Genomic DNA, 13,933 nt, shown 5'->3' with positions numbered 1-13,933 from the left:
AGGCTCCAGACAGATAACGGTTCGACCTTCCGCAACAGGAAAAACTGCACTCCACAATACGGCCCGGCAACCTCTATCGTACAGTCGTATCATGGTGTGATTATCGGCGTATCGAGTTTAATCGTAAAGTCCTCTTGCATGCTATACCTATGCTGGAACTTCTTCCCCTCTAACTGATAGATTGGTCCACGGACTCCACGGAGCGGAATCGGAAGACGAATCTCGCAGCGGATCGTGAAGGGCTCTCAGATTGTCCACGTAATGTCTATGGCTACCTAAGGGCGGTCGGCGCTGCCTCACCTTTACGTATTGTCACTCCGCCTCAGAAGTGCTGCATCCAGTCACGGATAGACTCAGAGATATCATCCGAAGCCTCGGAGTTGGGCATCCACTTATTATGTTGAATGGGGTCTCTGGTATCCGGCAGGATGGGCATCAAGAGTCAGCCACATAATCGAACCACGGCGATAGAGACTGTATAGCGGTATAAGTACCAGGCAGCAGTTTGTTGGCCCTGACTCAAGTTCCTTCATGCTTGTTCAAGACACTGCCCCTTTGTCCTTTCTCTCAGGGTGTTGAACATGACAGGCCTGACATTTCCGTTACTCTTTCTAGGCGGTGCCGCCGCTGCCTCGGTCGGACTGCCGGTCCAGCTTGAGACCAGGTCAGCACTCAACTCCCGCCTTGCCAACGTGCACATCGCCGTCACGAGGTCCGTCGAGGGTCCCATCACAGTTGCCTATGGACCCTGCACGTCTTCGTCCATCCAAGATGCCCACCATGTTCTCGGCGAGACACACGGCAGCAGGTCGGAGGGAACACGGCTCGTCTGGATCCTTGCCGAGGACACCGAGTCGGGAGGCTGTCTGTCAGCATGGACCTCTACCGGCACCCTTGCAGGCCGGAGTGAGCCACAGTTTGTACAGGGTCTTCAAAAGCGTCGAACGAGCAACCTAAAGCGAGCTGGTATGACTTCGCCCTGGCCCCTTATGCAGTATGTACGACGGCCGGGACCAAAAGACCCGTGACTGAGATAGTTCCGTCGCAGCAGCCGGCATTCCAATGAATAACTCGACTGGTATTGACGTCCTTGGGCCCTGGTTCGACGGGGTGGCTCTGCTCAAGGACAAGCAACCCGGCCCCGTGGACGTGGAGGCCGCCAAAGCCAAGGAGATTGCCATTGTCGGGGCCGGCATGTCCGGGCTCATGACCTATCTCGTCCTGACCCAAGCCGGTATGAAGAACGTCACAATCCTTGAGGCAGGCCAGCGTCTCGGCGGCCGGGTCCACACCGAATACCTCAGCGGCGGCCCGTTCGACTACTCGTACCAGGAGATGGGGCCCATGCGGTTTCCCTACAGCTACCAGGACCCGGCCACGGGCGAGACGCTCAACATCACGGACCACCAGCTTGTCTTCCAGCTGGCGGCCGAGATGAACCGCATCAACGGCAACGAAAAGAAGCTGAGTGTCGACTTTATCCGCTGGTTCCAGACCAACCCCAACGGGCTGGTGTACCGGAACGGCTTCAAGTTGGCGTCAGGCCTGCCTCCGACGGTTGCCCAGATCCAGGCGGATCATTCGCTCGGAGGCCCGGTCAAGGTCGTAAACGAGTCTACCAAAGCACTCGTCACGGCGGTGGAGGAGCATATGCCCGGCCCCGAGTTCTACGCCGCAGCTGCGCGGAACATGTTCAAGGCGCACAAGGACTGGATTGGTAAGTACTCTCACTTTATGATGCTGCTAATGGAAGGAGTGCCTGCTGATTGCTGAGCCCAGAGAACGGACTCAAGGGACTGGGTGGCGACACGTGGTCCGAGTTCGCCTTTATGGTCAACTACCTCGGCGGTAGCCTCAACGATACCGATGTCAACGGTGGCAGCTCCATCTCGTTCTGGGACGAGGTAAGCGTCACGTTCATGAGAAGAGGAACGGCACTGACTCCATCATCTCAGATCTACGAGGGACTTTACTTCCAGGCGACCGAGTGGCGCACCATCGACGGCGGCCTGAACCGGCTGCCCGAGTCCTTCGAACCCCTCGTCAGAAAAGACATCTACATGAACCGCCAGATCGAGCGCATCCAGTTCACACAGCAGCCCGCCGGCAACAGCGCCACCACCAAGGTCCAACTTCACTGGCGCGACACGTCCAACCCCAACAGATTCTCCTCCACCCTCCGCACCTCCACCTACGACTACGCCCTGATCTCGGCCCCCTTCCCCGTCGTCCGCAGCTGGCGCCTGCCGCCCTCCCTCCCTCCCACCATCACCAACGCCATCAACAACCTCGCCTACGCGCAGGCCTGCAAGGTCGCCCTCGAATACCGCACCCGCTTCTGGGAGCACTACGAGAACCAGCCCATCACAGGCGGCTGCTCGACGACGAGCGACATCCCGGGCATTGGAACCATCTGCTACCCGTCCTACAACATCAACGGCACGGGCCGGGCCTCAATCCTTGCGTCATACTCGACCGTAGACTGGCCCAACTCGCTTACCGAGACGGAGCACGTGCAGATGGTGCTGGACGCCATGACCGAGATTCACGGTGAGGAAACCAGGGGGCTGTACACGGGGAAGTATAACCGCCGCTGCTGGGCGCATGATCCGCTCCAGCGCGGGAGCTGGGCGAGTCCCACCATTGGACAACACCAGCTATATATCCCCGAGTATTTCAAGACGTATGATGGGGTGAGTTCTCTTCGTAGTCTTTCTTTCGTTTGTCACCCTTGAATACAGGTAGCTACACGGTGGGACAGTCGTACACGTGCTAACGTCGGGTTGCTGCAAGTTGATCTTTATTGGCGAGCACACGAGCTACACGCATGCTTGGATCGCGTCGGCCCTCGAGTCGGGTATCAGGGGCTCGGTGCAGCTGCTGCTTGGTAAGGTTTCCCAAAACGCTCAACACCTTACTTATGGCGGCTTCGACTGCCTAAGGTTATTAACACCGAATATGCAGAACTCGGTCTCGTGGACGAAGCCAAGGAAGTGGTCAACAAGTGGATGGCGAGATGGATCGATATTTAAGTCCTAAATAGGTAACTGGCTGGACTGGATCGAGACAAGAAGACGGTCTTAATGAATAGCTTGTTCGCAACCATTGACCGGCGCAATAGCGGGGGACCATCCATGGATGTCACGACGGAGGCAAAGTGATCCAGCCAGGTTTCACATCCATGTGAGCAACATGAAGCTAGGTAATAAAGTCCACGATAACCAAACCGTGTTCCCGGGTAACTCAAATCAATGCCTTGTTACCCGAGAGAAAGGGAATAAACTCCTGAAAGCGTCAGATCCAGTGTCACCTTGATGTTGGTGCCTTCAAACACCCGAAATTCTCGTCGCCCGTGATCGGAACCAAGAAAACTCCGACTGCACTCCCGCAATTCAGATCCCATTACAGGCGACTGACCGCCTCACCTCCATCCCCACGCTAGATCCCTTCCAATCCAACACCGAGTCACACGTAGCTGCCGCTATGTCCCGCGGCTCCAGTGGTTGTGGTCGCAGGGGCCGTCCCGTGACCGCCTCCAACCACACCTCCAATCGGGCCGGGACCTCCAATCTGTGACGTCTGCGGGTGGCCCATCGTGCTGTGTGGGTTGGGCAGATCGTGTCAGTGCAATGTTGGGGTTGGCGACCAGTTAGTATTTGAGGATAATGTCACACACTCACCTTGCCGTGCCCTCATGACGGTCGCTTCTTCTCTTGGTCCACCACTTGGAAACGACGTAGGCTCCCTGCAGGAGGTTGTTAGAGATGGTAACTCTCAACTCAGGTCGAATACCAGACGATATTGATGACACTGGTAGATAGGGGTGATGATGGTCTTACCAGGATGGTGGTAACGAGAAAGGCAAACATGGCCATGAAGGAGAAGGCCAGATCTGTTCGCCAGTAGTCGCATCCGGTGGTCCCAAACGGCGTTACCCTCCGCCATCCGCCCCAGTAGAACCCCCAGTAGTTCGAGAACCAGGCCCCGGAGCACGTGTGTGTGCCGGTGCGCTGAGAGAGAAGGGTCAACTTAGCATTTGATGGGTGAGAAGGGGTTTGCTGATTGCCACGGAGCATCGTACCGTTATCAAGAGGCAGAAGAGGACCAGCCACATGATGAACAGGGCAAAGTCGGCCGGCCAGGCGAGGAACGAGTGCATGAAAGGGGCCATGAAGACGATCGAGAAGAGCGTGCTGATGGACGCCAATATGATGCCGTAGACGATGCGCCCATCCTTGGCCGCGCCCGCCTGCGAGAGCAGGTGCAGAAAGCGGGCGAGGATGCCGAGCACGATGATGGAGCAGATCAACTGCCACACGCGCAGGATTGACTGGACGATTCGCGACACGGCGCGCATGGTGATTGGTAATCTTGGCGAACGAACTCTGATACTCGGGTAAAGGAAGGAAGTACTGGCAGGAGCAAAATTAAGTCTCACAGTGACGGTGCTGACGACGGATGGCCGGGAGATGGTCCCAGAATGGATCCAGTTTCTGGAGGTCCTCCTTGAAACACCGTCGCATATTGCTTGCTTTGTTCCCTCGACGGGTCAACTCTTAATAGGACAACCGCGTATGACCTCATCAGCGCGAGTGCTTCATCTGATCTCGTTGTTCTCTTTTCCAGAAACAGACATGTGTGCTAGAGCAAGGAGTGGTGAAGCGTCCCACACTCCGGAAGCAACTTCCCTGGCAAAACTGGCCGCATACCGGAAGTATGTAGTAAGTTGTCTGGTCCCGGGAGATTACATCACATGCCGTCTGACTAACTCTGTTGGCCCTCGACTCTCATGTGACGGAGGGGAAAAGCGTATTGGGTTCATTTCAAGAATTAGTATGTAACTTAGCAAGGCACCTAAGATACCTTACAATGTGATCCAGCCGAGCACCCAAGTACTGCCAGTGGCTCGCCTCAGCGAAGAACGGCCGCAATAGACTGGACTGGAATGGAGCCAGAGATGATGTAACTCACTATCTAATCGCTCTCACTTGCCCCTTCACTTCACTCGCCCCACCACGAACAACCCATTAGGGGCGTAATCATAGTTCGCATTAGCACACTCCCTTTTCGGCAGTGTATCTAACGTCTACCTGGCATGGTAATTACCATCGCCCGCCGACCGGTCTTGGTATTTTATTCAAATAAGAAGGGTTTCAGAGGAGGCTTTAGCGAGTGTGTCTCTTCCCCAAGGTCTCGAAAAGACAACATGAACGAAATGAAATAGTTCTTTGAGTTCTCTTACGGGTGCTTGCAACCCCTCAGCCCGTGAGAATAACCCCCCCAAACAGCAGCGCTGCATACCCCTTTTACCTCTCTCGTTGCCGCAGCACATCGAGCGCATCATTTCTCCACCTCCCCGGCATTAGCGCAGGAAATATTGCACACTGCCTGGCAAATGTTGGGGCTACCCGGACAACCTCTGACGCAGTTCTGGTGGCACTCGACGTAGTTGGACTGGTAGAGCGTAGATGTCAGAATACCGAAACCGCCACACCTTTCCCTGGGCATTGGAAAAGGATCAAACTTACACGGGCGGCAAGGGAATGCCTCACCGAGCTCACAGACTCTCTGGCGGCCAGGGCAGCTGCCTCGTCTGCTTCGCCGGCGTTGGCGCAGGCGACGTTGCATACGACCTGGCAAATGTTGGGACTACCGGTGCAGCCTCGGACGCAGTTCTGATGACATTGGAAATAGTTCGACTAGAGATTCATGGCATAATATTTAAAAGCATGAAACGGGATAGCCTTTGGGGAAGGGGAAGTGTTGGCTTACCCGACCAAAGAGGTCCCCTGCAAGAGCTGCCCAGGCAGGGGCACTAAGAAGGACTGAGAACAAGATGGACAGCTTCCGTTTTGGCTAGATAGAAAGCTTTGAGACGAAGGAAGGAAGTGCGAGGACTGATGGGGGGATGATCGAAGCACTTAGTTAGGTGAAGACGATGGGGAGGGGAGAGACTGACGGCGTTGAGAAGGCGGTCCCCATTTATATACTTCTCGAGTCTTGCCGAGATATCCCCTGCTCATGCCGCCAAGCCCTCTAGCACTGGACAATTTTCACCGACCGGGTTGCTCCTATGCGAACGCATGGAACATCAAACAGGTTTCTGCAAGCAACTTGTTACTCCGCATAGAGTCTGATCGGCTGCGCCTCAGGCGAGTAGTAGAGTACAAACCTTTTGCTATGTCCAAGGATATGTACTGACTACTTGGGCCGTCTTGGACTTGGGGGCCAAAGTGAGCGGTCTGGCTTGTAGTCGTACTCCGCTCCCAAATACTCTCTCCATGCGGCCGAGTACTGAACACTTGGACTGTCTTGAACTTGGGCCCAACTTCATGGCTTGCCCCTCTGACTCGATCGATTATGGCTTCAATATGACCGGTGCCGAGTTCTCCATGCCGCGTACTTGTGCCGATATTGGTTCTCATCCCAGGGACTCTGGCATCTACATCGCTTGAAGTTGGAGGTACGCTGCTCCTGCTCATGTTGTCATCTGCTCTTCTTTGTTTATTTATCCTGTTGACATTAGGTGCATCTCCTACAGTTAGTTCAGGTGCGGAGCATCGTACTATCTCCATCACGGTTGCCCTGAAACAACAGGGCATTGTTGATGCAGCACGAGAGCTCTATCGGCTGGCGGACCCAACATCACCGAGCTACGGATCGTACTGGACCCCTTCCCAGGTTGCCCGCTTCTTTGCCCCGGCTTCCAACTCAACCGAGGAGGTGCTTGCTTGGCTCGCAGCAATTCGCATACCCAGGCATCAGATCCGGCGGTCACACCAGGGCCATGAATTGACGTTTCTGTTCCTCGCAGCACATTCAGCGATATATTACCCTCGGGGTCTCACACGAAGACAATCAGGAGCATCCCAATACCGCCAGGGTTAAAAGATCATGTTGAGTTCATCATTGCCTCCACTCCAACACCGCCAGCCCTGTCTCAGGCTCATCGGCGACTTCGACGTCAGACTTCCAGTTTCGCGGCGTCTGAGGTTTCCAGATGCACGCCGCTGGTTCGCCGAACCGAAGAGGGCGAGGAGGCATCATGTCGCTTGCAAACCACACCAGCCTGTCTACGCAGGCTCTATCACATTCCCGCGCGCGACACATGGCACCCCAACAACTTGCTCGGCATATTTCTGCCGGCATGGTCGACGTGGCTCCCGCAAGACCTGGACGCCTTCTTCGGCAGGTTCCAGCCCGAATCCGTAGGCCGCCGGCCCTTGATATCTGCCATCAACGGCGGGTACCGGCAGTTCGACTCGCAGATCGACCCCTTCAACCTCGTGGCGAACCTCGACTTCGAGTACGCCATGGCTCTCACCCACCCTCTCCCAGTCACAAACATCCAGGTCGGGGAGAGGGACCTCCCGGGGCCACAACTCGGCACCATGCTCGCCGCCTCCGACAAGTACTATTGCGGCTCCCTCGATTCCTCCGTCGACCCCCTCCCTCCGACGGGCAGCGTAGACGGAGGACTAGACTGCGGCACCATCACTCCCCCCAACGTACTCTCCATCTCATACGCTTGGCCCGAAACCGACTACCCAACCGACTATCTCGAGCGCCAATGCCTCGAGTTCCTCAAGCTGGGCCTCCAGGGCGTCACCGTCATCGTCGCGACCGGGGACGCCGGCGTCGCCTCTCACCCGGACGGCTACTGCGTCGACCCCCTCACCGGCGCAGCATCCAACACGATGACCAATTCCGGCGACTTCGTCCCCAGCTGGCCAGCCACTTGCCCCTGGGTCACGGCCGTGAGGGGGACCACCCAACAAGCTTCTTCAGACGTAGACGGCGACGTCGTCGTAGCCTGGCGGAACCTGCCCTCCGCTTCTCTCAAACAACCAAGCGTCAACAACGTCTCGGAAGTAGCCTTCCGCCGGGTCCTACACAACCAGACCCGCAGCTCCGCCGGCGGCTTCAGCCGGGTGTTTCTGCGACCCGAGTACCAACAGCAGGCCGTGGCGTAGTATCTCGCGACAGAGAGCGCGCACCTGGACGCGTTCCGCAGCAAATTCAATCCGACCGGACGTGCGTACCCGGATGTTGCGGCCTTGGCGACGGGGTATCGGGTGGTTACGTCCGGGCGGTTGAAGACGGTGCACGGCACGTCGGCTTCGGCACCGGTGGTGGCGTCGATTATTTCCAGGATCAATGATGCACGGCTGCATGCTGGGAGAAAGCCGGTGGGGTTTATCAACCCGGTTTTGTATCGCCATCCTTGGGCGCTTAATGATATTAGGTTGGGAGGAGCAAGCGCGGGCTGTGGAGTCGGGGAGGCGTTTGCTGCGACGGACGGGTGGGATGCTATTACGGGGCTGGGAACGCCGGATTATGAGGAGCTGTTGAAGGTGTTTATGCCTTTGCCTTAGATGTGAGGGGATTTAGTGGGCGGGCGATTTGTGCAAATCATTGCCACCTCGACTACGAGTGGTGTTTGACCAGGGGGGGTAAAATTTCGAAATCTGGAAGAGGCGAGGCTTGGACTGGGAGGCTCTCGTGTGTGAGTAGTATCGCGGACTGATCCTTCTTACTTGATTTTGTGTTTCCTACGGTGATGTGACGGTAGTAATCATGATGAGTATCTCGGCCTTGCCACCGCCTACCTTTACTTACCTGGGGTTAGGCTCTCACTTGAAAGGCATCGAAAGACATCCGGAACAATGGCGACCAACTTGAACAGGCCTCGGTTGGATTGCCCCCGGACCGAGACGCTCTCGGCCGTGTTCCACTGGCTCGGGTAGTCGCATCCGCCCAGTGTGCTGTCGCTTGGACCGACGAGCAAGCGCTACTACTCTGTCGTCAGCGCCTTCCTGTACAGAAGCATCGCCTTCAAAGGTCCGCAGCGCACATCGGCTAGCGGGGGACGCCCAGCAATGCGAACGCGTCCTCGGTCGGGATCAGCGCTCGGCCACCTCCGGCGTCTCGTCGTCTACGGCGGTCTTGAGGAACCACAGTTCAACCACCCTCCTAGTGACGATCTGCTTGGACCGCACCTTGAAACCATGGCGTGTGCGAAGCTTATCGGGTCCGCGGACGACGGTGACGACCAGGTGCTGCGCGCTATCGGCTGCTCAGGGTCACCGAATGGGGTAGAGTGCGCTTCAACCCAACGCCATTTGGGGCCCGCTGTGCCGTTTGATTGCACTGTTGCCAGCTTGACAGATCTTGTTTGGGCGCTCCCATCCCCCTGCCGCCTAGTCTGCTCGGCTTACTGCACTAACGGTTCATCAGGGGAAACTACACCGACCGCCTTGAGCTTCAAATTAGCTGCTTGCGTCGCGACCATCTCGCGGCCGGACGCTTCGATCCCCACGAGGCCGCGCTCGTCTCGTCGCCACTGCTGCACAGCATCTCGGTCCGGTACTGTGAGGACAACGGCTACAACGAGGAGGTCATGGCGAGCTACACCGCCGAGGTCATCATGGCCTTGGTCGCGGGATTGGCCTTAAACCTCCAGCAGGTTAGCGTGTGTGATGTGCGCTATCAGGACAGCATGTCCACCTTCTTGAACCTGTTGCCAACGTCGCCGTGGACAACGTCGACCAGACTTCCGGCGGACATGCTGAGAAGTTGGGAAAGCTGAGTCGAGGTTCCCGCGGCACCCTGCAAACCTTGGAGCTCGACGGCGGCACGATATGGCGGAGTCGCCCAGCCGACTATATCCGGATGTCATCCGACAGTGGGAGAGATGCACCGATTTCTCCGCCCTACGCACTCTGCGCCTCAGCCAGATCGTGCCGGACAGTGGCGTTTGCCCGCTTCCACGAGCGGAATCTGACTGCGCTAACTCTGAGGTATGAGGATACCAAGACGGACCAAGGGGGGCTGGCCTTGGTGGTCCAGCACTGCCCGCTGCTCGAGCACCTCGCCGCCACTATTCCCCGCTACCGCGGCGGAGCCCCCAAGGGTCACTTGTACCTCCTCATTGGAGAGCTGGCCCGGCTCCTCCGCCTCAAGCTCCACCTCGATGCAAGTCCCTTAGTTTCTGAGGCATGGCTTTTTGCGCCGCAAAACAAAGGGCTTCCTCGATGGACTCGGGCCTCACAGGCTGGGGATGGCGGAAGAGACAACAGAGAGAACAACAACGAACAAGACGACAACGACGACAACGACCTGGACGTCCCAGTTGCCAAGACGGGCGTGCTCGCGAACATCCCCAAGCGCGCCGTCATCAAAGTCGTGATCGACAGCGCCGTGGACGAGAAGCTCGCGCTAGCCATCTTCGGTGCCGTCTCGCTCGGCAAAGAGAAGCGGCGGCGCCGGGCCAACCAGTCGTGCGGCTCGGACCGGGACCGGGCCTTCACCGCCGGCGTCGTGCCGCTCGAGGCGCTCTCCCTCCGAGTCGTGGCCGGCAACGACTGGGTCGCCGACGGTGCCGGCCAAGTGCGGATTCTGACGCGGCCCGCCCTGCGGCCGTTGTTGTCCAACCTGGCCTGCGCGCCTGGCGCGTCAGCCGCGACCCACACGACGACCCCCGCGAGATGATGCGCGCGGTCGAGGTCGGCCGGGCCAGGCGCCTCCAAAAGGATGCGGTGCTGGCGAGGAACTAGCCGGCGGACCGGCCAGGCTCGTTTGTTTTTCCAATCCTTTTGGCGGATATGGCCCGAGCGGGTCAAGGGGCCCGACTGGCGCCGTGATTGCGAGGAGCTGGCGGCTAGAGGAGTTAGGCGATGAGCACTGAAAGGTTCAACTCAGGAATACCTGCACCGAGAAAACACCTTTTAGCTCACTGCAGCATTCCAAACTATCATATCCAATTGAAGTCGCGGAAAGACTCCTCCGCCGTCGTCGCTGCCCTAGAATGTGGTCTGTTATCTCACGATTTCTTCACTTAGGATTGACATTCCAAGGTAACTCTATTCTGGCGAGGAAGGAAAAAGAACAATGGAACACTAGCAGGCAATCTGGATGCTAGGCCATAGCGAAGCTCGAGAATACTGCGAGCTAGAGAGTCACTGAAGTCATTGGATATTATTCCTCTTGACGTTACAGAGTCCTCCGTTCATGCACGTTGTTATGAACAAGGCTGTAAGCGCCCGCCGCTTTTCCCTTTCTGGACTGATTCATGTGCTCCACTACAATTACAGTACCTACTGGTACGCTCCCACCACGGCGCAGCGCGTCACGGTAACCTCTGACACGACTCGGACCGTCCACTGAAACTTGAACATCTTGATTTCATCCGCGACACGCAAAGCCCGCTCTCGGACTCGCGACGCCATCGTTAGAGACACAACCCCCGAAAACCCCCAGTTCGCCCATCGATCGGTCGATCTTGTCTCCCAGCAGTTGGCTCCCCCAGCAGTTGGCCATGACAGTACAGCTCGACCACCAAACGCTGGGCATCGTGTTCCAATCCAGGCCAGACATTCTGGCGAGCATTCAAACCGCTGCCGGTATGACACCGCAATAATCTTCTGCTGGGTCAAGTACAATGGCTCAATGGCCCGGGACAACGGGAAACGTGGCAACCGCTAACAGACCGTGCTTGTGGCGCCTTGTCCGACTAGACTCGCCCGCGCGTATAAGACTGTTCAACGACATTGCCAGTTATGTCCACGAGCGACTCGGCTCGGCCGACGCCCAAGACGGGCCTGCATCGAAGAGGAGACGGATCGATGTCGCGCAATCGCCCACGCAAACGCATCCAATTGGGCATACACAGAGCAGGCCGTTGCCAGCAGGTTCGCAGCTGGCCGCCCTGAGCCCCGACGCAGCTTCCCAGGACTTTGTCTTGCTCGAGATTAACGATATATCGATTACGGCGCCACAGCGCAAGAAGTACGACCTTTGCTTCACCAAAAACTTCCTGTATGCCCGAGCGCCGGGCACGTCGGTCCCACTCCAGGGCATCGTGTACCCTTGGAAGAGTATCGGTACGTCTTTGTCCTGTCTCTTTCGCCTCAGGACATTTTACTGACCCCTCGATTTTTCCAGAGCACGCATTTTACCTACCCGTCCCCGACAAGTCGCAAGTACAGTACAACTATGTTCTCCTGCCGCGCGACAGCTACCTGCCCACGACGAAACAAGGCAGTACGAACCCCGGTGATAGACAAACCCCGCTCGAGCCTCTCGTTTTCACAGTGCCTGCCACAGCTCCAAAACCCGGCAGCGTCGGCGGACCCTCAGTCAAGACAGCCGAGGCAGTCTCCGACACATACAGCAGCTTGTTTCACTGGGCCCTGACGACGTCGATGCGCTCGGCCGGCAACCACTCGTGCCAGCTGATCGGCTCCGACCCCAAGCTGTTCCACAGCGTGGCGCGGCAGCCCCACCGCCCCAACGAGAAGGCGGTCCACGTCAAGGCATTCCGGGGCAGCAAGGACGGCTTCCTCTTCTTCCTCCCCACCGGCATCCTCTGGGGCTTCAAGAAGCCCTTGCTCTTCCTGCCGCTGGACCGCATCGTTGCCGTCAGCTACACCAACGTCCTCCGCACCACCTTCAACATTGTCGTCGAGCTCGACACGGATCATCATCATGTAAGATCGGGTGACGCCAACGGCGGCGGCGCCGTGGAGAAGGAGATTGAGTTTGGCATGATCGACCAGGAGGATTATCGGGGCATTGACGAGACGTACGTCCGCCGCCACGGCCTCGCCGACCGCAGCATGGCAGAGCAGCGCAAGGCGAAGCGCGAGCTCGCTGAGAATATCAAGAAGCACCCCGCTGCTGCCGGGGAGGGGGACATCGAAGGCAAAGCAGAGGGAGGCAGCGCCGCGGACGATGGCCTGACGGAGCTGGAGAGGGCCCAGCGGGAGGCTGAGCAGCGGTTGCAGGACGAGGAGGACGAGATGGAGGAGGACTATGATCCGGGCAGTGAAGGGGAGAGCGAGGGCGAGGGGGGCTCGAGTGAGGAAGAAGAGGACGACGATGAGGACGCTCAGGGCGAGTATGATGAAGATGACGAGGATGAGGGCGGGGAAGACTGAGTTTTCGAGATATCCTGGCTCCGGTTGCTGTAAATAACTGACTTGAGTGTCAGGGCCGCCTTTCTGCCTGGGTCGTGTTTCTACAATGGATACTGATGATGATGATGATGTTGGATGGGGATGGAAACACTGCAGGTCACCGCCCTTCCAGTCCCAACGCACCTGTGTGATCGATGCTTTCCCGTCACGCTCACCTGCCCGGGTTACACGTGTCCGGACACGCATCCAAGCTTATGTGCGCCAGCATGGAAGCTGTCTGAATCAGGGGTTTCCTTGCAGAATGGAAGCAGGGCGAAGGTGAGATGTTGACCACTGGCAGCGCTAACGCCAATTGAGTTTTGCCTGCCTTAGTTGCTCGATAGTCAGCGGCTCGGCGACTGCTATGGAGATGATCAGCGGGGTTGAGGCCTCCGTTCGGTAGTTCCCAGAGGCGTGTTTGGAGACGGACTGCTTCTTCCGGGTCTTCTCGAGCTCTCGCTGCACGCAACTGAGGAGATAATACAAGGTACTCCTTCAACATGTTTATGGTGGCCGAGGACAGCACAAATCTGGTAGGCTTGTCCTGCTTAACACATGGTTCCAGGCTATCCAAACGACCGGCATTGAACCCGCCATTCTGCAGCCCTAAGGTGCAGACGCAGGTTCCGCTGGATGCGGCACTTGCCCGTCTTTCCCAGCACTACTCTCGCCCTCCGTCTTGTGGCTTATTTAGCCAGCCCGCTAGTACTAAGATGTCGTCAGCACATGCAGGAAGCTCATGGAGAACTCCGCTGAGAACGGGATATCTGAAAGAGGCCAGGCCAGGACCAAAGGTCCGGTGGAGAAGTATGTTGGTCGCCGGCCCTACCCATTCCTTCTGGCGCGTGATCTCTGCCCGTCAAATCCTGCCAGTTGTTGAATCTCTCACGATACTTAATGGCGCAGCGTAAATGACCTAAATCGCCGCCTCCTCACTCGTTCGGGGCCAGGCATGAACCGCCTGCTGTGGAAAAAAG

General features: G+C 57.5%; 5 protein-coding genes across 5 annotated transcripts; 3 read left to right on the top strand and 2 right to left on the bottom strand.

Annotated features, from left to right (window-relative positions):
• Positions 1–581: 581 nt before the first annotated feature.
• Positions 582–3,032, top strand: N657DRAFT_579566 (L-amino-acid oxidase-like protein; the record flags this gene model as incomplete). The annotated part of the gene is made up of 6 exons (XM_062789402.1): positions 582–966; positions 1,052–1,717; positions 1,780–1,904; positions 1,956–2,693; positions 2,794–2,887; positions 2,965–3,032. The coding sequence occupies 6 exons, from the start codon at positions 582–584 to the stop codon at positions 3,030–3,032; spliced, it is 2,076 nt and encodes a 691-aa protein (XP_062644248.1).
• Positions 3,033–3,779: 747 nt separating this feature from the next.
• N657DRAFT_579516 (uncharacterized protein) lies at positions 3,780–4,387 on the bottom strand (the record flags this gene model as incomplete). Its single annotated transcript, XM_062789396.1, has 2 exons — positions 3,780–4,010; positions 4,082–4,387. Coding segments are annotated over 2 exons (537 nt in total), but the record flags the coding sequence as incomplete, so codon positions are not given.
• Positions 4,388–5,010: 623 nt separating this feature from the next.
• On the bottom strand, positions 5,011–5,982 carry N657DRAFT_674162 (uncharacterized protein; the record flags this gene model as incomplete). The annotated part of the gene is made up of 4 exons (XM_062795729.1): positions 5,011–5,454; positions 5,529–5,699; positions 5,773–5,815; positions 5,960–5,982. The coding sequence occupies 4 exons, from the start codon at positions 5,980–5,982 to the stop codon at positions 5,341–5,343; spliced, it is 351 nt and encodes a 116-aa protein (XP_062644246.1). The 3' UTR covers positions 5,011–5,340.
• Positions 5,983–6,827: 845 nt separating this feature from the next.
• Positions 6,828–10,804, top strand: N657DRAFT_674161 (subtilisin-like protein). The gene is made up of 6 exons (XM_062795728.1): positions 6,828–7,013; positions 7,082–7,972; positions 8,015–8,212; positions 8,762–9,100; positions 9,238–9,466; positions 9,499–10,804. Exons 1-6 carry the CDS (start codon positions 6,895–6,897, stop codon positions 10,489–10,491), a joined length of 2,769 nt encoding a protein of 922 aa, XP_062644245.1. The 5' UTR covers positions 6,828–6,894; the 3' UTR covers positions 10,492–10,804.
• A 295-nt stretch (positions 10,805–11,099) lies between these two features.
• N657DRAFT_648968 (Rtt106-domain-containing protein) lies at positions 11,100–13,074 on the top strand. Its single transcript, XM_062793630.1, has 3 exons — positions 11,100–11,402; positions 11,517–11,882; positions 11,944–13,074. Exons 1-3 carry the CDS (start codon positions 11,318–11,320, stop codon positions 12,936–12,938), a joined length of 1,446 nt encoding a protein of 481 aa, XP_062644244.1. The 5' UTR covers positions 11,100–11,317; the 3' UTR covers positions 12,939–13,074.
• Positions 13,075–13,933: the final 859 nt, after the last annotated feature.

This window comes from Parathielavia appendiculata (genome assembly GCF_033297405.1).
Source record: "Parathielavia appendiculata strain CBS 731.68 unplaced genomic scaffold N657scaffold_16, whole genome shotgun sequence".
Classification (NCBI taxonomy): domain Eukaryota; kingdom Fungi; phylum Ascomycota; class Sordariomycetes; order Sordariales; family Chaetomiaceae; genus Parathielavia; species Parathielavia appendiculata.
Note: the sequence above shows the minus strand (reverse complement) of the source record. Positions and strands in the feature narration are given on the sequence as shown.